We start from the raw sequence: 24443 nt of genomic DNA on the forward strand, positions 1-24443 counted from the left end.
CGCTGTGTCCAAAACCCAAAAGCAACCAACAACCAAACCCAACCCAAAGCACGCCTGCTCACAAACCCGGAACTTACACACCTTCTGCACAAGGGAACTGCGTATCTTTTTCCCTTTTCCCCTGCATACTGGAGGAATATCTGAAAATGGAGCAGCCGTGTGTTCTTTCACAGAGTGGCAGGGTGGCCTGAGACGGCCATTACAGATGCCACGGTCCCCCCTGTATCACAGAAGCCACTGCTCATGAATTCCCACAGTGAACCAGGGAACAAGACAAGCCGACTTGACTCCTAGCCAGCACCCGTGGTCTGCGAGAGGGAGCTCTCTGAGCTAAGTCCTCAAGCTGGGTGTGGACATTTGGTTTTGCACCCCCAAAACGGCCAATTCTATTTTGGGGGAATAGGCTGTTTGCCTGTGTCCCTCTGCGGGCATGCTTTGATGCATCGATGGACTGTCCCGAGTTCCTCGTTCCTCTGCTGGAGTCTTCACCTTGAAATCTTGGCAGATGATCAGAGAGTCACGATGGAAAGTTGGCAGAAGCCAGAGGCTGCATATCAACCTTCTAACAAGCTACTCAGAGGTCAGCTTTACCCTCTCCAGCGCTTGGCTTTTTCTGTTACAGAAATTGTGCTGATTTTATTTGTTTTTTAATGATCTTACCCTGCAAGATCCTCCGCTAGATAGAGGAATGAAAGTGGAGGCTCAGGGACTCGCAGGAGCTGAAACTCAAAGCCCCAGTTTTAGATGGAAAACAGCAGCGCTGCAAAATAGGAGAATAAGGTGCATGCTAGGTGGATCTGATCTCTGAACCCCTGGGGCAGGCACAGGGGTGGGGGTGGGGAGGGGGTGGCACAATCACTGTCAGGCAGAGGGTAGCCTGTGGAAAATTCCCAGCTCTGGTCACTTAACTGAGAATGGCAATCTGGGGTATGTGGCTCAGAGGTTTCCAGGGAGAGATGGAAAATCTCCTGGGCTGGCCTGGGTAGCAGGTGTGCTGTGGTAGCGGGGTGAGAGGGGTGGCCCCCACACACCCTGGTCTAGATCCATTAGCATCAAGCATCTTGGAACAGAGTCTGCCCACCCGAGCAGGAAATGCGCTCCTGTTTATGATGCTGACACAGGCAATTTAGAAGGATGGATGGGAAGAACAAGCCCATAAGGCAGTACGCCTCAGATGGAAAAAAAAAAAAAAAAAGAACCCTGATTCACAACTGCTAGCTTAATGGTAACAAATCCATCTTCTTTCATAGAACTCGCTATGAAATTGTCACTGCTGGGAGAAAAACACGAAGCCGTGGCCTTCACTCATTCATTCCGTGACTGTGAGTGAGCATCTGCTGAGTGCTGGCGCTCCAGAACCGTGGATGGGGGAGAATAAAAGAAGACGCAGAGCGGGGCTTGGTGAGGCTATGGCTACGATCAGTGATCTCACATGAGCTAGCCTGAGCCAATGTGAACTAACATGATCTAACGTGACTGAACACAAGTAGCATGATCTGACATATCTACATGAGCCAGCATGACCCAACATGATCTAACATGAACTATCAAGAGCCAGCATGACCTAACACAATCTAGTGTGATCTAACACAAGCTAGCATGATCTAGCATGAGCCTGCATGATCTAGCATGACCAAGTATCTAATATGATTGAGTATGGTCTAACATGAGCTACCATAATCTAACAGGATCAAGTATTAGATCATGAGCCAGGAGGATCTAATGTGAGACAGTATGATCTAACATGATTTACCCTAAGCTACCACGATCATGTGCTAGCGAGATCTAACATGTGCTAGGGTGATCGCACATGAGCTAGTATGATCTAGAAGCACGGACCGCAGACTGGTCGGGGAGCACGTGCTCAGGAAGGCTTCGCTAGCGGGAAGCAGTGTGGGAGCAGAACCAGGTGGGGTTTTTAAGCAGGGAGCGACAAGGTCAGAGCTCCGGGTGGAAGGAAAGCTGTGGCAGGGAGAAGCGTGTTAATTATTTACTGCAGTGCTGAAGTAGCTATGGACTTGGAAATGGTCTGCCGGGTCCGGATTCTATTCTTGGTCCTGGCAATCCACGATAGTCACACAACCAAAACAACCTAGAAAACTCACCTCTCTCACTGCTGGGGAATTTCAACTCCAGTCTGAGGTCCGGGGAGGAGAAGGGGGGGAGCGGGGCGGGCGGGAAGAGGTGTCCAATGATGGCGAGTTGGAGTCCCCCACGGACATTCTTACCATTGCAGATGGAGTATGCATCTAGCCCCTTGTGGTGGAATTAACAGAGCTGTGGCAGAGGGGAAATTCTTCCTGGCCCTGCAGATCTCAGGGAGCAGAGATGAGCTCTAGGGTGCTTTTTTTTTTTCCTGCCACATCCACTAGACATACCCTAAGACTCCAAGACAGGCAGAGCAGGCTCCAGTGTAAGGCTGGACCCAGGGGTCCATCCAACTCCAGTATCCTCTGCCTCTAGGGTAAATCTTCCAGCCTTGGCAGTACTAGATGATGATTATTGCAAAGGGGTGATCTGCGGTTGAAGGATGTTTAGTAGTACCCCCAGCCTGTACCCACTAAATGCAGTAGCAGTTAGTGACAAACAAAGCTGGCAGGAGACAAGCATTTTGTGGGGGCAAAGTTGTCCTGGAAGGAGCTGTTTCCATAAGAGTTTTCCATTGGGTTCACTCACTTCCCACTCAGTGGTCCACCCATCTTACTGGACTCTCTTGCAGCATTTGACACAAGCGATCACCTTCTTCTTTCTCTCGAAACTTGCCTTCCTTGGCAGACCCTCTGCATCTTCCCCCTAATCCTCTGTAGACTCTTGGTACCAGCTCTTCCTCTTCCTGAACCCCTTTCCTATTGCATTATCTATGTTCTCCCGTTCATCCAGTCATTGGACTCTAAATGTCTTCTAATTGCCATGTTCATCTCCAAGTCCTCTCACACCTAAGTTCCACTCATTTTCTTTCGTTCAAGATGTTCTCTGCCATCACTAAATCTACCCACCTTCCTCCCAAATCTCTTCTTCTCCCCATTATTTTAGCAAATGTCATCTAACTGTTGCCCATACCAGAATCCTTAGCATCAGCCGGACTCCTTCTCGCTCACGTGCAGTCCACGAACAGTCTCTGTCAATTCTATCTTCAAAATAAGCGTCCCAGTTCAAGCCACCTCAGATAACCTAAACATCCAACTATGGAAATAAATCTGATGACTTCGGTGACCTCCTAACTTCTACTTGGCCCTGCCCCAATGCATTTTTTATCTAGAATCATCTTTGACAAACATATACCATGGGCTGGGAAGGTGGCTCAGTGGTAGAGTGCTTGCCTTGCATGCATGAGGCCCTGGGTTCAAGGGCCTCATGCAGGACAAAAGCAGAAAAAGCTGGAAGTGGCGCTGTGGTTCAAGTGGTAGAGCGCTAGCCTTGAGCTGAAGAGCTGAGGGACAGCGCCCAGGCCCAGAGTTCAGGCCCCACAACCAACAAAAACAAAAACAAATATACACCAGACTCTACTTTTGGCTTTTGTGCCAGTTAATTGGAAATACCAGTTTCATGAACTTTCCTGCCTGGGCTGTCTTTGAATTGTGAGCCTCATATCTCAGTCTCTTGAGTAGCTAGGATTATAGGCATGAGCCACTGGTACCTGTCTGGAATTCACTTTCTATCTATCTATCATCTATCATCTATCTATCTATCTATCTATCTATCTATCTATCTATCTATCTATCTATCTATCTATCTATCTATCTATCTATCTATCTATCTATCTATCTATCTATCTATCTATCTATCTATCTATCTATCTATCTAATCTATCTATCTATCTATCTTTTTGGTCGGTCATGAGGCATGAACTCTGGGCCTGGGCGCTGTCCTTCAGGTCTTCAGCTGTAGACTAGCGCTCTACCACTTCCAGCTTTTTCTGCTTATGTGGTGCTGAGGAATCGAACCCAGGGCCTCATGCATGCAAGGCAAGCACTCTACCACTGAGCCACCTTCCCAGCCCTTTTAATATAATTTTTATTATCTTTTTGTTTATGTGATACTGAGGAATCGAACCCAGAGCCTCATACATGCGAGGTAAGCACTCTACCATGAAGCCACCTTCCCAGTCCATGGGATTCACTTTTTCTAAGCTCATTTTTACATCTTCGAACAGCCTGAGTGAATTGGAGAGAAGGGTTCCAAGGTCCATATGTTGGGCTCAAGGACAAGTCTGGGGCTCTGGTTTCCAAACATACTGTGACTGGCCGCGTGTTGTTAAACAACAAAAATAGCCCTACATCTATTGTCATTGCATTCACAAGCAGGTCACTCAAGTTCCGTCAGCAGCCATTAATAAAAGACTAACAGGATCTCCACAGTGACTTGCAGTAATAGTAAAATAAAAAGGGGCTGGAAAGGCAAAGGGCAGATCGTGGTAGGGCAGAAACCAGGGAGAAAGATGTTGCTTTAAGTCTATCCTCAGCCAAGAACAAAGACGCTCTCACGGACGTACATGCTATTTTAAGAGAATGGTTCTGGGCCAACATGACCTGTCAAAGTTTTAAGGACGGATTGAGGATTTTCTTTGTGCGAAACTCCAGAGAAACACAGGAAATACAGTTCCCTATCTGGGCGCAGTGAAGTGGTGCACACCTGCAGGAATTTGAGGCCAGCCTGGGCTCCACAGACTCTGGATCAAAGCACTAATACCAAAGTCAAAGTATGTATACATGCATGTATAGACACATGGATGTATATATACACATCACGTATGCATGTATACATACACACATATTCTGTAATCCTAGCTACTCAAGAGGCTGAGATCTGAGAGGATCAGGGTTCAAAGCCAGTCGGGGCAGGAAAGTTTGTGAGATTCTTATTTCCAATTAACTACCCCAAACCCAGAAGTGGAGCTGTGACTCAAGTGGTAGAGCAGTAGCCTTGAGCAAAAAACTCAGGGACAGCATCCAGGCTCTGAGTTCAAGCCCAGGAGAAGGAAGGGAGGAGGAGGAAGGGAGGAAGAGAGAAAGGGAGGGAGGGAGGGAGGGAGGAGGAAGGGAGGGAAAGAGAAAGGAAAGAAAGAGAAAGAGCGAAAGAGAAAGAAAGAAAAGAAAAAGAAAGAAAGAGAGAGGAAGGAAGGGAGAGAAAGAGAAAGAAAAAGAGAAAAAGAGAGATGGAGGAAGGAAGAAAGGAAAGAAAAAGAGAGAAAGAGAAAGGTAGGAAGGAAGAAAAAAGGGAAAGAGGGAAAGAGAAAGAAAAAGAAATGAAGGAAGGAAGGAAAGAAGAAAAAAGGGAGAGAAAGAGAGAGAAAGGAAAGAGAAAGAGAGAGAAAGAGAGAGGAAGGAAGGAAGGAAGGAAGGAAGGAAGGAAGGAAGGAAGGAAGATACCACTGTTGTCCAGATTGTGTTGGGTAAAGAGAAAAGCTAAACAGAATTGGAGTGGCAGCCAGGTCCAGTGATGGGCCCGAGGAAGTACAGCATTCTTAATTTTGAGATCTCCATTAAAAAACTCAAACAAGGTGTGACCCAAACCTCAATCTACACAGAACTGAATGAAAGGCTCCTGGATTAGGAGGCCCTTGGAATCTGTTGAGGGAATGAGTGAATGACTAGTCCTATGAACACATGATCAGATGCACGAATTTCCTCCACACCCCACCTGTCTATTGCTTACCTCCGATTCTTTGTAGTAGCGTTCTGGAATTTCATCGCAGGCAATGTCAATAAAACAAACTTCTCTCTCTAGGTCTTTGGCTTCATTGTCAAAAATCTGGAAGGACAGAGCAACATAGCAAAGGTTAGACCACATGCCAAGGTGCCTGGACATCGGTGCTACTTTGTGCGAGGTACACTAACACCCACAGCATGTCTCCCTGGGGTGCTCCTGGCTAACGCTTTCACCTGCCACAGAAATGTGCAAGCATCTTGGAAAAGGTTTGCATCCCTCGCCTGGATTTTTGTCACTTTTGAGACAGGTGTAGCAGCCAGCACCGCTTGGTGAGTAGGAGAAGACAAAGCGGGCTGTTTTTAGACGCTTGGGAGTGAGGAGATAAATCTCTTCCAAACTAAAGTCTTCTCGGTTTTTTTTTTTTGTGTGTGTGTTTTGTTCTTGTTTTGCTTTTCCAGTTAATCTGAACAGGGAAAGTGAAGAGTTTACCAAGGGTCTGGTTAGATTTGAGGAGTGTGTGCACGTATTCTCTTTAAAATGTTTACATCTATCTAATCTCACAAAGAATGCCTGAGGCAGAAAAATATGAATGAGTAAAAAGGAGGGAAAAAGCTACAAATCCCATTACCCTCTGAGGAACAGGTGCATCTTTTTTTTTTTTTTTTTTGGTCAGTCGTGGGGCTTGAACTCTGGGCCTGGGCACTGTGTCCCTCAGCTCTTCAGCTCAAGGCTAGAGCTCTACCACTTGAGCCACAGCACTACTTCCAGTTTTCTGGTGATTTATTAGAGACAAGAGTCTCATGGACTTTCCTGTCTGGGCTGGCTTTGAACCATGATCCTCAGATCTCAGACTCCTGAGTAGCTAGGATGACAGGCGTGAAATCACCGGCGTCTGGCATTTTTCTTGATGATTAAATATTGCCATTTCCTTGGTCCACATAAGAGCTAACAAAGGTAGAGCTCAGTAAGATTCTGAGATGGCTGTGTGTCAATTTCCCTGCGTCCAGTCCAAAATGTTCATTAATTGCAAAAGGAAAGAAAAAAAGAAAAAGCAAGATAGTCACAATGTATAGATATATGATTTTGGCAGAATGATTAAGTTCCTTTAGTTTTCCCCTTTTGTCATTTTCTGGTCTAAAGAGAAGAAGACAGTTTGGAAGGACCCTAAGTAGACTAAGTTTAGTGTAGACACCATCTCTGGAGGAAGTCTTAGCTTTGCTCCACCTTTCTGCTAAGCCAGTTCCTACAGGGCATCATTAGAGAACACTAATTACATCCAACTCTTCAGAAGATAACAGAATAGTTGGAAGAACAGGCTGTCTGATACCTAAGAACGTTGTCTTGACTCAAATTTGAGGCCTATTAATAACCTACACTCCCACAAGACAGCACCCGGAGGGCTCTGTATCTGCTACCCTCTTCTCCGTTTGCACGCAAGGTGAGATTTCCAATTGCTTTCTGAAAAAATCTTTGTGCAGATACTTGGCCATGTCTGCTGTTGGTTGTGCTGCCAATTTTTTTCTAACATGTTTGGAGGCTCAATTCACAACCCAGCCCGACCTGAACTGCCCTCCACAATCCCTCCAGGGTAGAGAAAGAACCGTTCTTAGCTCAGCTCCTGTTCCTTTCACTGCCACTAAACTCAAGTGCCTTGGGACACCACTGTAATGTTTGGAAGGGATGGGGGTTTGCCCTGATATGAAATAGACAATAGGCAGACAAGCTCAAGTCAAGTAGAGAAATCAGTTGTGAAATGAAATACTGGGTCTCGGATTATACAAGTCAGAGACTCTCTCTTTCTCTCTCCCTCTGTGTCTCACCAGGATAAGCCAAAAAAAGAAAGGCATGCGCCCCCAGTAAGAAGGCAAAACAGAATACCTGAGGGAACCAACTTCTAGAGAGCAAATTACAGAAGAAGTTAAAAAAAAAAAAAAAAGAATTGGAGCAGGTGCCAGTGGCTTACACCTGTAATCCCAGCTACTCAGTAGGGCTGCGATCTGAGGATCACAATTCAAAGCCAGCAATCTCTATGAGACTCTCTTCCCCCTCACCTTCTACCTCTTTTTAGATTTAATTTTATTGTCAAGGTGACGTACAGAGGGTTTACCGTAACATTCGCTAACATCCGTAAGGCAACGAGTATAGTTCTTGTTGAACATTGTTACCCCCTCCCTCGTTTTCTCCCACTTTCCCTCCCTCTGTGAAACTCTTATCTCCAATTCACCACCAAAAAGCCAGAAAGTGGAGCTGTGGCTCAAGTGGTAGAGCCCTAGCCTCAAGCAAGAAAGATCAAGGACAGCATTCAGGCCCTGAGTTCAATTCCCAGTACCCCCCCACACACACACTTGGAAACTTATTGGTGAAATCTATGAGATTCAAACAAAAGGAAACAAATCATGTTCAAGGAGCTGTAGACAGATTACGTGGCTTTGTCTAATTGGACTTAATTGTTTTTGGATCACTCCTTGTAGCAGCGCTAACTCGGCTGAGCGTAGGGACTGCAAGCCTGGCCAGTAGAGGGCGCTGCAGGGACGCTGCAGGAAGCTGGGGAAGTCTCCCAGGGCTGGATCTTGAGGACAACCCGTGCAGCTTTTCCTCTGTTGCATGCCTAGAGGACAGCGTTGCTGACCGTCCAGCAGCCCTGGCCCAGGGCCCAGGAACCACTTCACTGTGGCCTTCCCGAAGCAGGCACCATGCCCTCCGGGCCTCGCGCGGCACGGGCAGCGTGCCCACCTGTCTACCCTGCTCACCTTGCCTGTGCCCCAGCAGGTTTTCTGCCGCCCAGCGACCGAACCAGCGCTGGCTCAGGCCACCTCACGAACTCCTCTGCAGCCCGCGGGCCACACGCACCCCTTCGCCAGTGGGGCCCTCTGGACCAGCCCTCCTGTCCCTCGGGAGAGGGGCCGTGGCTGTGGAAGTGAGCTGAGGTAGGTACTTCCCTTCCATCCCCTGGAATTCCCTGCTCATCTTGGCGTTGTCACGGACACCAGCAGCCTGCTTTCGTGGCTGTCACCAAATGCCCGAGGCAGGCTAAGGAAACAAAAAGGAGGGTTGCAGAGCTCACGGTGCCTACGTGAGGGCCTGGCGCGGGCACGGATGCCTGGCTCTGTCACAGACCCTCAGGAGGGAGGGCAGGATGAGTGTGAGAGGGAGTGGGAACTTGGCCACAGAGAAGAGAGACAGACAGACAGACAGACAGACACAGAGGGTGGGAGGAAGAAGAGACGAGAGAGGGAGAGACAGAGGAGGAGAGGGAAACGGAGAGAGAAAGAAAAAGAGAGGGAGAGAGGGAGGGAGGGAGGAAGGAGAGCCTGGGAGACACAATGGCTTCTGCAACAAGGCCCCAAGTAAGGTACACACTTCCCCTTTATTTACTTATTTATCTTTTTGGTCGGTCGTGGGGCCTGAACTCTGGGCCTGGGCGCTGTCCCTCAGCTCTTCAGCTCAAGGCGAGCGCTCTACCACTTGACCCACAGTGCCACTTCTGGCTTTTTCTGCTTATGTGGTGCTGAGGAATCGAACCCAGGGCCTCAGGCATGCAAGGCAAGCGCTCTACCACTGAGCCACCTTCCCAGCCCCAGACTTTATCTTTAGATGCCACCTTCTAAAGGTTCCCCCCAGACACAGGCTTCTAACGTACGAATGGCTGAGGGGAGCCATGCTCACACCGGAGCAGCTGCGCACAGCACACGTGTTTACTCTCGCCCCTCTCCTGTCTTCCCACGGAGCATCTGTGCTGGCTTCTGGTGCCCATCTGGTTCACTCCCCTGACCTCCGCCCTGCTCCCCACTAGGGAATGAGTGAGGATTTTTAATTTTTTTTTTCTTGTTTGCAGTACTGGGGTCTACAAGAGACCTCATGCTTGTTAGGCAGGAGCTTTACCGCTGAGCCACTCTGCCAGTCACCCACCAGGGAAGAAGAAGTGCAAGAAAAGGCCCCTTTTCTGGGGGTTTATTGGAGATAAGAGTCTCACAGGCTTTCCTGCCCGGACTGGCTTTGAACTATGATCCTCAGATCTCAGCCTCCTGAGTAGCTAGCATTACAGGTGTGAGCTACCGGTACCTGGCTAATTTTCATATATTTTTTACCTACAAAGTTTACACTTGGAGAATTTTTTTTCTTTTCTGTGCTAGTCATGGGGCTTGAACTCAGGGCCTGGGCACTATCCCTAGGATTTTTCTGCTCAAGGATAGCACTCTACCATTTGAGCCACAGTGCCACTTCTGGCTTTTTTGGTAGTTAACTGGAGTCTCACAGGCTTTCCTGCCTGAGCTGACTTTGAACTGTGAGCCTCAGATCTCTGCCTCCTACTAGGATTACAGATAATTCCCATTGGAAGAAAAACTTTATGCATGAAGACTGTCATTGCATTATTATTGGAATGACAAAAGGAAGAAAAGATAATAGAGGTTTAAAGAAAAAAGTTAAAGTATTCCACAGTGAGGGAATGGGTGAGGAAACTGGAATAAATTCATTTGATGAACTGGGAGTACTGGGATGATGGGCGTGCGTCACCACGCTCCGCTCATTCTCAGTTTGAGCACTCAGAAAGAAGCAGTAGAACTGTTTAGTCTGGCCCCTTCCTGGGTGCAACCACAAGGAAGTCACACCCTCCAGAGTTGTTTTCATTTTTCTTTTTTGCCCCGTTCTTAGAAAAAGTTTCTCTGGAACTAGATGTTTTTTAACTTGAGAAATATAGTCAAGTGCAAGGAAAAAGGTAGCAACCGCCCAGAAGATTAGACATATCTTAACTTTGGGCAGGATCAAATATGAAAACTCAACTTGGTACTAAAATCTAGTGCTACCTAGTTATTCACAAATATAAGTGGCAATCCCTTGCCTTTTATTTGAAACCTCCTATCCCTACCCTAATTTTTTTTTGCTGTTAATCAATATTTAGGGAGTAGAATGTACAGATACATTAATTGAACACACAAGAGGTTCTAAGAACCACCATTACAGTTCACCTGTAGAACTCTTCCATCATCCCAAGAAAGATTTATAGCGCCTCCTTCCCTCCCAGCCTTGCTAACCACAGATCTGTTCTCCATCCCCATGTTTTGTCTTGCACATTTCCAAGGTCATTCCTTTTCAGGACTAAGTGCTATTCCATTATGTGGTCAACACAACTGTTTGTTTATCCTCGCCTCTGATCAGAGCTGCTAAAGCATGGGTGAATACCAAGTTTTCATTTCCCCAGGGTCCACACTCAGAAATGGGATCTCTGGTTTGTGATTCTTCCTTAAATTCGGATCTCTAGACTCCCAGAGTAGATTAAATAGTATCTGTCTCCCAACTCAGGGCTGCCAAGAGCCTCAATGTTGACTTCATTTGGAGACGGGGTCTTTGCAGTGAAGGATCCTGGAATGAAATCCTGGATTTGGTGTCTTATAAAAAGAAGAGATGGTAACAGATTCACTAAAGACACAGGACATGGAAGTAGAAGTGTAGCTCACATGGTAGAGCAGCAGTCTTGAGGTAAAGAGCCAACTGAGAACACAAGGTCCTGAATTCAAGCCCCAGTACTGGCGCAAAAAGAAAACAGGAACGGTAAGACGCAGGACTGTTGGCACTGGAGAGCAAAGCTGCACGCGCAGAGGCAGAGACGGGAATGACTCATGCACTGCGCAAGGAACTCCTGGGCCACCGGAAGCTGGAAGCAACAAGGAAGGCCTTCAGGGGGAGTTGAGAGGAAGCATTCCGCGGACACCTTAGTTCAGCCTCTGGCCTTCAGAGCCTTGAGGAGATTTCTTTCTGCTGTTTTGTGCCTGTCACCTGGTGGGCTGTGCTACCCAGGGTGAGGGCCATGGTGCCCTCTACACTCTGAACAAGAAGCTTCAATGTCCTGGATGATCTCCAGTGAGGACAAGTAGCCATTTTGTTCTCTCTGCTCAAAGAGTTTTGAGTTGGAAAACTCAAAAAAACCCAAACAGGGCCAGGCTCATGCCTGTAATCCTAGCTACTCAGGAGGCTGAGATCTGAGGATCATGGTTTGAAGCCAGCTCCCGGGCAGGAAAATGTGTGAGACTCTTATCTCCCTTTAACTACTAGAAAGCTGCTGCAGTGGGCTTTAAGTGGTAGAGTGCTCACCTTGAGCCAAAGGGCTCAGAAACAGCGCACAGGCCCTGAGTTCAAGTCCCATGACTGACAACAACAACAAAAAAGCCATCATGACACGGGCAGGGAGAATAGGGCCAGAAAGATGCCTGGGACTGTGTGTGTGGGGGAGGTGGAGGTCTTGGGGCGTGGAGATGGGGGGGGGAGGGTTTACAGGAACTACAGGAAGGAGCCCATGAGGCAAGAAACACGTATGTACTAGGGTTTGGAGTGCCAGCAAGCTGGGCAGGGAGCTGAGAACAATTTCACATCACAAGCCAAAGTCCCACGACCCACGCTGGACACAATGGTGACCCCTGGACTCATTTGGGAACCATTAAAGGTGAGCCAGAAGGTCTAGGAGATTGTCACCAAAGTGACACCGAGACAGAAGACAAAAAGGTTCAAATGGGGTTCTAATCAGGCACTCTAGGTCACAGCAGCTCATTACAGGGACAGAGAATTACATTAAAGCCAGGTTACAAATACTTGATTCATAGACTAAGAAGGTTTTCACAGTGTGTGTGCATGCACGTGCACGCGCGCACACACACACACACACACACATACACATACACACACACACAACCACTTCTAAGTTTCGGCTCCCAGGCAGCTGTAACAAGGCTCCTTTTAGAAAGGCTGGCTAATTTTGGTACAGAGTGTGAATTCTCCCTTTGGGCTGGCGGCTTGGGAGAGTCAACATCCAACACCTCGCAGGGACACGGGCAGTTTCCCCGCAGCAGGATCAATAACGGCTCCCAAAATAAGTCTCAGCAGCTCTGCTCAAAATAGCCCTCATTTCCCCCTGTCCTCTCTGATCGCAGCTCACACGGTGGGCGCTGAGGACGGAACGCAGGCTGCTGGTGTTCTCGTAAGGGTGACAGGTCGCGATTGAACTTGGAAGGGCTCCCAGGGCCTGGCCTTCAATAGCCTCCGTGTTGGTGTCTGCCTCCTCCAGGTGACTTGAAGCCTCTCAGTCCCGAAACCCATTTGGGAGCCTAAACTACAAAGCCTTTGCCAAGGTTCTTTCCCATTTCATACAGGTGCACAAGACTGCTGGCTTTCATTTCTCTCTCCCTTCCTCACCCCGTCCCTCCCTCTCTCTTGCCAGTCCTGGGACTTGAACTCAGGGCCTGGGCACTGTCCTTGAGCTTCTTTTTGCTCAAGGCTAGCATGCTACCACTTGAGCCATAGCACCAACTCTGGCTTTTCTGTGTTTGTGGTACTGAGGAGTCAAACCCAGGGCTTCCTGCATGCAAGGCAAATACTCTACCACTGAGCCCCATTCTCAATCCAAGACTGGTGGTCTTCAGAGGTCACACTTGGCTTGGCCTGCTACAGGCCAGCGTGTCTCTGTCTTGTTTACCCCCAACAAATGTCCTGAAGAACTTCAGCGCCTGTGTCTCCTTCCAGCTGATTCCTGAGCTGCCTCTCAGGGAAAAATGATGCACTTGGTGCCAGTCCCAAGCCACTAAAGAATCAAGAGATCGGGGCTGGGAAGGTGGCTCAGCGGTAGAGTGCTTGCCTTGCATGCCTGAGGCCCTGGGTTCAATTCTCCAGCACCACATAAGCAAAAAGAAAAAAGCCGGAAGTGGTGCTGTGGCTCAAGGGGTAGAGCGCTAGCCTTGAGCTGAAGAGCTGAGGGACAGCGCCCAGGCCCAGAGTTCAGGCCCCAAGACCGGACCCAAAAAAAAGAATCAAGAGATCTCATCTACTGTTGAAGAACTTAAGCAAGGGCCTCTGGCTCAGTTCCTCACCTAGGGCCTGTAGAAGACTCTGGAAGGAGCACCTCAGGCAAGGGGAAGAGACTTGGACCAGTACCCAGATGGCAGGAGAGTGAGGTGGGGTATCCAGATCCGGAGGCTCGGAACTGGTACAGTACCAGCTCCGGCTGAACCCCTTGATTCTACTTTTCCCCATGGGGGAAGAGAGCACAGTTCACCCCGGCCTTACACCAGCTTTCATTTGCTCTTGAGAATCAGCTTTAAGTGTGCAGGAATTCATTTAGAAAGAACAGTCTTTGGGCTGGGAAGGTGGCTCCGTGGTAGAGTGCTTGCCTTGCATGCATGGGGCCCTGAGTTTGATTCCTCAGCACCACATAAGCAGAAAAAGCCGGAAATGGTACTGTGGCTCAAGTGGTAGAGTGCTAGCCTTGAGCTGAAGAGCTGGGGGGCAGCGCCCAGGCCCAGAGTTCAGGCCCCACGACAGGCAAAAACAAAACAAAAAAAAACAATCTTTTCTGTTTTTGTTTCTTAATAAAGGAAGCCAGCTTCCTATCTCCATCATAGTACATCTTTACTGCCGGGGATGGAGTGCTTGCCTAGCCCGCACGGGGCTCTGGGTAAACTTAAAAAAACAAAAAACAAAGGCAAGAGACACCAAACCAACACAAGAAGATATAATAATAATTAAAAAAGGCGCAGAGAAGCTGGTATGAAGGGGGGGAGGGGCAGGTCAGGCTGTGTGTCTGGGTGTCAGGTGACAGGTGGAGGGCAAGGGACGGCTGGCTCTCTCCTCATCTGTAAAGTGAGAACATGCTCCCTGCTGCTCAGCCCCGGGGGCCAATGACAAGGCAGGGAAAGCATCCTGTCAGTGACGAGGCAGTGTGAAGGGCCAATCACCTACCAGGATTTATTTGTTTTAATTCAGAGTTGAGAACCTAGGGCCTTCCTCTAGTTAGGTAAGCGATTCTGCACCCACCGCCATCCCTAGCCTCTTCCTATGGTGTTTTGGAACAGGCACTACATGCCCAGACTGGCTCCAAAGTTTCAATCCTCCCGACCCAGCCTCCCATGTAGCTGGGATTTTAAGGTGTTCATCACAGTACTTGGCTCCCAATACATTCTACGTTTTTTTCCTTTTTGCACTAGTCCTCGGGCTTGAATTCAGGGCCTGGGCATGGTCCCAGAGCTGCTTTTGTTCAAGGTGAATGCTCTATCATTTGAGTCACAGCTCCCTTTCTAGCTTAAGGAGCTTATTAGAGATAAGAGTTTCTTGTTTGGGCTAGCTGTGAAGCACAATCTACAGATCTCAGCCTCTCAAGTAGGATTACAGCCGTGATGCACCGGCACCCAACTTCTTTCTTAAAAAACAACAACAATGTATTTTTATTGTCTTCAAGTAGTTGTGCAAGGGAATTAATTATTCAACAAATCAGTTTACAAGTACAGTGCATCTTGACTGTTGTCAGTCCTGAATTGTTCCCATCTCTCCCAACCCACCCCGTCTCCTGAATGTTCTGAGTTTCATAGGATATGTATTGAATATTATGACTTCAGACCCCCCCTTCATTTTTGGTGGCCCTGGAATTTGAACTCAGGACTTTGTGTTCGAACCATGCTCTCAGCCTACTTTAAAGGTCTGAATTGCTTTCGCTATAGGGCTGTAATATAAATGAACCAATCTTCTTCCTAGTGAATATCTTTCCTTTTGTCTCTTCTTTTTCATTTCCTTGTAATTTATACCACCTAGAGAACACCTGCAATAAAATGTCCATCTTTGATTGCTAACGACCTAATAAATCTCTTGGATAGCACAGACATTTTTGCTGGAAGTCCAGATTTGCTGATGTCAAAGGACAACCTCAAATGCCAATCTCTGCTTTGATCCCCAATTAACGCAGCAGAGACACATTCATCACCCTCACCTCCTGATGCTTTTGACTCCAAGATTTACGCCTCTTTCACTTTATGTCCTTTAAAGGTCTAAGGTAGAAACATGATTGCTTTCCCTGTCTCCCTTCTGGTCCAGCACTGCAGCCTTGGATGGCTCCAAATCCCAGCAGTCCATTTCCTGGACAGGCCCTGCAATCTCCACTCATCTCCACAAGTACAGTGGGCGGGGAGGGAGGGAAGGAGAGAGGGAGCGAGTGTCAGGCAGCCATGGGCCACTAAACCTACCTCAGTTTCTCTCTCTCTCTCTCTCTCTCTCTCTCTCTCTCTCTCTCTCTCCTCTCTCCCCCTCTGTCTCTCTTTCTCTCTCTCTGTCATGGGGCTTGAACTCTGGGCCTGGGCGAGCGCTCCACCACCTGAGCCACAGCGCCATTTCCAGTTTTCTGAGTGGTTTATTGGAGGTAAGAGTCTCTCATGGAGTTTCCTGCTTTGAATATTGATCCTCAGATCTCAGCCTCCTGAGTAGCTAGGATTATAGGCGTAAGCAACTGATGCCTGGCTAATTTCTTTCTCTTGATATGGATATAGTTCCGCATTCATCCATCCATTCTTCATCCACACACCCACTCAAAAATGTTCTTCCCAATAAACAGGACGTGTGTGTGTGTGTGTGTGTGTCCGTGTGTGTGTCCGTGTGTGTGTGTGTGTGTCCGTGTGTGTGTGTGTGTGTGTGTGTGTGTCCGTGTGTGTGTGTCCCTGTCCCAGTCCTGGGGCTTGAACTCAGAGCCTAGGTGCTATTCCTGAACTTCTTTTGCTCAAGGTTAGCATTCTACCACTTGAGCCACAGAGCTACCTCTGGCTTTTTGGTAGTTTACTGGCAATAAAAGGATCTCGTGGTCTTTCTGCCTTGTGCTGGCTTTGAACCAGGATCCTCAGATCTCAGCCTCCCAAGGAGTTAGGATTATAGGCGTGAGCCACCAGTGCCCAGCCACAGACCAGTTTCTTTAATGCTCTCTAGAATATGTTGATTTAAGGTAGAGAGAGGGAAGCCCAGCAATCCAAATATCTAGTTTTCATCCAGGACTTTTGAGCTGGGAGAAACTTCTAGAAACTTTTCCAGGGTGCTGTTTCATCATGTGGAAGTTGGCACTCTATCAGTTCCTGCCCCTCACTGAGCCTTCAGGGTGAGTAGGGATAATGGGTGCAAAGGCACTTCCCACAGCTATGGACTTAATATACTGCCTCTGCCCATAACTCACTCATCTAGAACTTTCTCCCTTCCCTGGCAGGCCCTTGCTTCCTCTCCAAGGCCTCAGCTTCCTCTCTACACCCTGCTCACTGTTTCCTCCTCCGGTCTCTACGCACACAGCAGCTCCTATCTCAAGATCGCAGTGACTTTGTGGTCACCTTTCAGTCAAGCAATAATGAGTAACTGGGAATTCATTTTCAGATAACGTTTGGTTAGAATTTAATTCTTGGGCCCTCAGGGGCCTCAATCTCCCTGGAGGGAGCAGCAGGGGGTGTAACTTCTGGTAGGTGCTTGGCTCAACTCTAGGTACTTCTGTTAAATGTAAGGGCCACACAGCCATAATACTTCAGAATTAAACAGAACAACTGTCTACCAGTTCGAGCTTTTTGTATGTGGGTAAAAGCAGTAAATAGCAACAAGCCCATTAGGATTTTTGTTTTAAAACTTACCTACCTGCCAGGTGCCAGTGACTGACTCATACCCGCAATCCTAGCTACTCAGGAAATTGAGATCTCAGGGTCTCAGTTAGAAGCCAGCCTGGGCAGAAAAGTTCATGAGTTGTTGTTGTTGTTGTTTTTGGACCAGTCCTGGGGTTTGAGCTCAGGAACTGGGCATTGTCCCTGAGCTTCTTTTTGTTCAAGGTTAGGGCTCTACCACTTGAGTCACAGTGCCACTTCTGGCTTTTTCTGTGTATGTGGTACTGAGGAATTGAACCCAGGGCTTCAGGCATGCTAGGCAAGCACTCTACCACTAAGCCACATTCCCAGCTCCCATGAGATTTTTTTTTTGTCAGTTTTGGGGCTTGAACTCAGGACCTGGGTACTGTTCCTGAGCTCTTTATGCTCAAGGCTAGTATGTACCAGTTTGAGCTACAGCTCCACTTTTGGTTTTCTGATGGTTAATTGGAGATCAGGAGTGTCATGGACTTTCCTCGCCAGAGTTAGCTTTGAATGGCTCAGATCCTCAGATCCTCAGGAGCTAGGATTATAGATATGGGCTATCAGTGGCTGGCTTCCACAAGACTTTTATCTCCAATTAACCAGCAAAAAGCCAGAAGTGAAGCTGTGGCTCCAGTGGTAGAATCCTAGCTAGCCTTGAGTGAAAAAGGTAAGGGACAGCTCCTAGGCCCTGAGTTCAAGCCCTAGGACTGTCAACATAAAATGCCACCAACAACAGAAAACTAGTATACAAAAAACTACCTTATCAACCTTGAGAGTCCATAGTAGATGGCTTGTTTCAATCGGCATGAACAACAGTCTAGACACCTACTAAATAAACTTAACAGGTGACAGTAAAAGCCTTTGACTTGAGCCAGGGGTGGTGGTACATGCCTGTAAGCCTAGCGTTCCAGAAGTTGAAGGCAAGAGGATCATGAGTTTGACATTGGCTTGGGCTACACAGTGAGTTCTAGACCAGCTGGGCACAGAGCGAGATGGTGCCTTTACTCACCCAGCCCACTAAAGGGGGGTGGGGGTGGGAAGAAGCCTTATGTTCTGCTGAATTCTGCAAGTCTGAACAACACCCTAAGAGGCTGATCTAACACACTAAGAGGCTGATCTTCCCTGAAGTGTCATTAAGTACTCTAGTACTAGAAGCCCAGGAAGCTCTGGGTCACAGTGAATGTGCTAGACAGCCAACAAGTCTCATTCATTTGCTATTTCTCAGACACTCTATTAGCATTCCTGTAAATAACCCTCAACACTTCCTTTTGTTGTTGCTTTTGTGGAACAGAACTGCTAAATTCCATGAACCTTGAGTTTTAGTCGTGTGTGTGTGTGTGTGTGTGTGTGTGTGTGTGTGTGTGTGTGTGTGTGTGTGTGTGTGTGTGTGTGTGTGTGTGTGTGTGTGTGTGTGTGTGTGTGTGTGTGTGTGTGTGTGTGTGTGTGTGTGTGTGTGCTGATACTGGGACTTAAACTCCAATCTCACTTGATTTTTCTTGCCTGATGTCAGTACTCTACCACTTGAACCACACCTCCCCTTCCCACCTTTTTGCTGGTTAATTGGAGGTAAGTATCTCAAAGGCGTCTCTACCCAGGATGGCTTCAAACTATGATCCTCAAATCTTCACTTCCTGAGTAGCTAGGATTACAGGTATGAGCCACCAGTGCCTAAGCATAAACCTTGATTTTTAACATTAGCCTGTGTTCACTGGTTGTCGACTCATTTTGTTGTTGTCGGCTAGCAGATGGTTTTGCAAGCCAAGAAGTAGTAGCAGATGTCAAAGTTTAGGAAAAAAAGAATTGTGCGAGTAGAACATAAAATTCAGATCTCATCCACTAAATCTCATCTAAGCCTATCCATGAAATTTATTTCTGAGTATTTGAGGAAAAATAACAACAATAGCAAACAACTTCGAATTGAATTTAGGACTGATTCTCAAATTAGAAAGTAATTTGGGAATCATCTTCCATACTTTGGACCACAGAGCCTAAGGGGCAACTTTTTTTTTTTTTTAATCCAGAACAAGTTCTTCTAGCATGTTCTATCAGTTCATCCCGTGCTTTGCTATGGCTCAGAAATCACCCAAGGCAATTTGTTTGCTTAAATGCAAGTTCTGATTCAGTGGGTCTCAAGATCAAGCTCCCAGGAAATGCTGACACTGAAGATTCTGCAAATGTTGGCTATTTCATGATCCTAGGCACTGGAATTCTGTCTTTACAAGTAGAACTACTATAAAAAATGGTCAGAATTGGAGACTACATTGACCTCTTTCCTCTCAATAGCTGTGCAGGTGATGATGGGTTTAATAAGAGGTTGTTCTAGAAAAGGGATCAGGGCCTTCACTAAACTCATGGCAGTTAAAATGGAAAAGTAGCATGGATATATTATTTAAGAGGCCAAATCACCCAAGTGACACACCCAAGTTAGGTACAAAAGGAAGCCTTGGAGTTTGGATTGTTTTGTCCAACCCAATAAGATCCACAGCTTGGGCTGGGAAGGTGGCTCAGTGGTAGAGCGCTTGCCTTGCACGTATGAGGCCCTGGGTTCCATTCCTCAGCATCACATAAGCAGTGAAAAAAAAAGCTGGAAGTGGCGCTGTGGCTCAAGTGGTAGAGCGCTAGCCTTGAGCTGAAGAGCTGAGGGACAGTGCCCAGGCCCAGAGTTCAGGCCCCACAACTGACCAAAAAAAAAAGATCCACATCTTTTGTGCTTTTGTTTTTTGTTTTTGTTTTTGCTTTGGATTTTTTTTTTTTTATTTTAATGCTGGTAGTGGGGCTTGAATTTAGGACCTACCAGAAGTTTGGCTTGCTTTTACTAATCCCAACAGATCCATATCTGTTGTCCATTTTTTCTGTTGTTTTTTGATGCTGCTACTGGGGCTTGAACTCAAGACCTGGGTGCTATTGATTAGCTTTTTTTAAGCTGAAGGCTGGCACTCTACCATTTCAGCCATAGCCCACTTCTGGCTTGTGGGTGGTTAGTTGAAGGTAAGAATCTCGCGGACTTTCCTCCTGGGCTGATTGTGGATCTCAATCATTACATCTCAGCTTCCTGACTTGCTAGGCTTATAGGCATAAGCCACAGGTTTCACAGCTGCTCAGGCTGGCCTGGAACTCACAGGCTCAGTGATCCTCCCGCCTCAGCCTCCTGAGAGCCGCCATGCCCAGCTCTCCACAGCTGCTCCCAATGGCATTTTTCAGACTAGGGAGTCCACAGCTGCCCCGGCTTTTTGTCTTGGGGTGGCCTTGCAGGCTTAGAACATGGCTGTGTGAACTCCTACCAACAGTGGTCCCTCACACCAGCCCCCAACTCCTACTCTGGGATGAACACAGCACAGACAACCAAGAGAGGACAAAGTATCCCCAAAGCCATTTGGATAATACACCAAGTCTATTACATAGCCCCTGCCCGGGGCACCCCGTGTTCATCTAATCACAGACAAGGAAAATCAAGAAGGAGGGACAGCCACCAAGTGCCTGTGTTCCTAACAGCATTAAGAAAAACCCAGGAGGGGCTGGGAGTATGGCTTAGTGGTAGAGTGCTTGCCTAGCATGCATGAAGCCTTGGGTTCAATTCCTTAGTATCACATAAACAGAAAAAGCTGGAAGTGGTGCTGTGGCTCAAGTGGTAAAGAGCTAGCCTTGAGCAAAAGAAGCCAGGCTCTGAGTTCAAGGCCCAGGACCGGCAAAAAAATAAAAGAAAGAAAACGAAACAAAGAAATGTATTCATTACCTGACTTACGAAATGATAACCCCTCTGTACAACACCTTAATAAAAACAATAAAATTGTATTTTAAAAACACATTTTTTAAAAAAACACCGAAAAAAAACCCCCAGGAAAACCTGAGGAACAGCTCCAGATTAAAGACTCAAGAAAGTGACAGCAGAACTCAGTGTTGAGAGCATGTATTGGGACATGAATGAATCATGTAGGCTGCTGCTGTTGTTTGCTATAAAAAGATATTATTGGCATAATTATCAAAATGTAAATAGCACACAATGATGTCCATGTTAAACTTGCAGAATTGAATCATGGCCCTGTGGTTATGTAAGGGAAAACCCGTGTTCTTAGGACAACCACAATGACGTCACGAGGGGTGAAGGGTCAAGGTGCCTGGAACTTATTCTCCAAGGACAACGTGTAAACATTTACAAAGGGACATAGCAAATGGGGAAAAATGTGAACCATCGGTGAATCTGCCATCTCAGTTCTATTCTTGGCAAACTTCCTGCTAGGTTTGAACCTTTTATTTTCCTCCCAAAGGAAAAGTTTAGCAGTTTCCCCAAAGACATCTTGCGCTGGTTTGGCAAGAGCAAGTGCTCTGGGCGCAGCATCTAGAATCATTGTAACAAAGAACCCTGCCCAGGTGCAATGCTCAGGCTACCCGCAGTGGGTGCTATAGGGCATAAATGAGGAGAAGAGATAGCACTGTGGAGCCTGTAATCCTAGTGATTCAGGAGGCTGAGATCTGAGGATCACAGTTCAAAGCCAGCCTGGACAGAAAAAAAAAATCCATGAGACTTTTTTTGTTTTGTTATGGGGCTTGAACTCAGCGCCTGGGTGATGTCCCTGAGTTCTTTTGCAAGGCTAGCCCTCTACCACATCGAGTCATAGCTCCTCTTCCAGTGTTCTGGGGGTTCATCGGAAGTTAAGAGTCTCATGGACTTTTCTGCCCAGGCCAGCTTTGAACTGTGATCCTCAGATCTCAGCCTCTTGAGTAGCTAGGATCACAGGCGTGAGCCACCAGTGCCCAGCTTCAGCCCCAGGGAGCAGGTACCTGGGAGCCAATCACTGTGTGTCCTTCCTTGGATCAGCGTGGGATGAGGTAGCAATGAGAAGGTTTTTTTTTTTTTTTGCTCAGATTATTTGCTCAAATAATGATTCCTCTAAGTCCAGGTGGAAAACAGGCCTCTGTGATGATTATTTCCCTTGTGCTGAGATAACAAGCTCCCTCTCTCCAAACTCAGGCCAGCCAAGGACAGGAAGAGTCATGGTGGAGGTCATTTCAAGGTCAAGCCACAGCCAAGATCTCTGACAGCCAATGATCTATGTCCATAGATATCTGACTGTCCCAGGAGAACAGAGGGGCTAAAAGGGATTCTTGTGTACCTTCCCTATTTCTTTCCCATATTCTTCTTCTTCTTCTTATTTTTTAATGAAAAGTGGGGAGGAAAGTACCTCTTCTGGCCCTGAGCCTAAAATCTCCCATGCGATGCTAATCTCTCCCCCGCTGCTCCCACGTGTTGTCCTTGGCTCTGAGCCAGTTTAATATCGTGGTGGCAGATAGCAGGTTGTACCAAGGTTTCTATTAGCAAGCGTGGCTTTCAATTGTGTCTGAAACAGAGACAAGTCTTCTAGGCCAAGACCCCACCCCACATCCAGTCTCACAGGGCTCCCCAGAGGTCTCCTGCCTGCATTTGTGAGCCTATATTACTTAGTGTAATAATTTATTATTATTATTATTATTATTATTATTATTATTATTATTATTATTATTATATCTTAGTTAGCTGGCCATTCTCTTAGAAGATGTTTAAATTTGGTTACAGTTAAAAAAAAAAGTAATCCAAGCCGGGCGCTGGTGGCTCACGCCAGCTACTCAGGAGGCTGAGATCTGAGGATCACAGTTCAGTCAGCCAGGGCAGGAAAAGCCGTGAGACTCTTATCTCTAATGAACCACCGGAAAACTGGAAGTGGAGCTGTGGCTCAAAGTGGTAGAGCGTTAGCCTTGAGTGAAGAAGCTCAGGGTTAGCACCCAGGCCCTGAGTTCAAGCCCCAAGACCAACCAAAAACAAAACAAAACAATCCCCTGAAGGTTAGGAATGCAGTAGGTGCTCACTGAGTCTCGGCCAGGGTCCTGGGTAGAGTTCCCAGCACAACATAATAAAAATAAAAAGGGTCACTTGTCTGAACAACAAGAACCAAGATTAATGATGTGAGGGGTATTTGAGAAACAAATGTTCTCTCCAATGTTTGATAAAGAACATCTCTCTCTGTTTTCACTCTTCTTCTCCTTTCCCTCGATCCCATTTTTCACGCACTTGTTAATATGCTGAAGATGGTTGAACCCCAACTATTGAATAATTCTCTCATTTATTACCCATGGTCCTATTCAGGCAGCCAGCAGGTTTAGGGCAGAATTCTCTCTTCAATGTGAGGAATCCCCTTTAGGTCCCCTCTGGTCACAGGATCTGTTTCTGAGCAGGTGAAGAATTAAAAGACCACAGCCAGGCTCTAGAGGTTAATGCCTGTAGTCCTAGCTCCTCAGAAGGTTGAGATTTGGAGGATCATAATCTGAGGCCAGCCTGGGCAGAAAAATCTGCAAAAGTCTACTTCCAATTAACCATAAACAAACAAACAAACAAACCCAAAAGGGGCTGGGAAAGTGGCTCAGTGGTAGAGCGCTTGCCTTGCATGCATGAGGCCCTGGGTTCGATTCCTCAGCACCACATAAGCAAAAAGAAAAAAAGCCGGAAGTGGCGCTGTGGCTCCAGTGTTAGAGCGCTAGCCTTGAGCTGAAGAGCTGAGGGACAGCGCCCAGGCCCAGAGTTCAGGCCCCATGACCGGACCCCCCCCAAAAAAAGAAAAAAAAAAAAAAACCAAAAAACCTGGGCTGGAGTTATGGCTTAAAAGGTGGAGCACCAGCCATCAGCAAGCAAGCCAAGCAATGGAGCCTGAGGCCCTTCCCTGCCTTTTGCCCTTTTTTTGTGTGTTGTGAGTACGGAGCTCATGTATGCTACTATTAACTGTTTTGTATTCTTCTTCTGTGCTGGTATTTACCAGGGGCTCTGGGGCTGCCTCCTGCATTTGTTGGATTTCCTCACACCACACACAGGTGCTTGCTCTATCTGGTACTACAAGAGTCTCCAATCTGGTGTGAAGAGCTAGCTATCTATGGAGCTGAGAGCCAGTGGCTCATTTCTTTAATCCTAGCTATCAGGAAGGCTAAGATCTAAGGGAGCCTGTTCGAAACCAACTTGGGAAGAAGAGTCTGTAAGACTCTTATCTTTGATTAACCACTAAAACGATGGAGGTAGAGGTGTGCCTCAAGTGGTCAAGAATGCCCATCACAAACCAGAGGGCCCCCAGTGCTGCCTTCACTTAGAACCAGTATCCTTCGATACAAAATGCCAATGCAAAGTGAAAAATCTTCATTAACCAAAGGTCAGGAAGTTGGCAGGATGAAGTCGCAAGGCTGAAGAAATTCACAATTAAATCCCAGTGTGGGCTCTCTTGAGTTTGGAGCCAGATCTGTTTCTGGTTGTCACTTGGCATGTGACATGCATCCAAGGTCTTGGTCAGACTGTGGAAGATGCATGAAGGGCCTTAGCCAAAGCCTCGGCAGTGTGCACGCTCTCTCTGTGGGGCGGAGGGAGGGGGGATGCTGAGGAGT

At 47.2% G+C, this 24443-nt stretch overlaps 1 protein-coding gene across 1 annotated transcript in view; it reads right to left on the bottom strand.

Moving 5' to 3' along the window:
- The window catches only part of Pitpnc1 (phosphatidylinositol transfer protein cytoplasmic 1), a 235137-nt gene that overhangs the window by 47548 nt on the left and 163146 nt on the right, over positions 1-24443 (bottom strand). Inside the window, exon 6 of the mRNA XM_069993118.1 lies at positions 5656-5751. Within this exon, the coding sequence (XP_069849219.1) occupies positions 5656-5751 (96 nt within the window). The remainder of the gene's footprint in view (positions 1-5655; positions 5752-24443) is intronic.

Source organism: Dipodomys merriami, unplaced genomic scaffold (genome assembly GCF_024711535.1).
Source record: "Dipodomys merriami isolate MVZ:Mamm:240054 unplaced genomic scaffold, mDipMer1.0.p SCAF_42, whole genome shotgun sequence".
NCBI lineage: Eukaryota > Metazoa > Chordata > Mammalia > Rodentia > Heteromyidae > Dipodomys > Dipodomys merriami.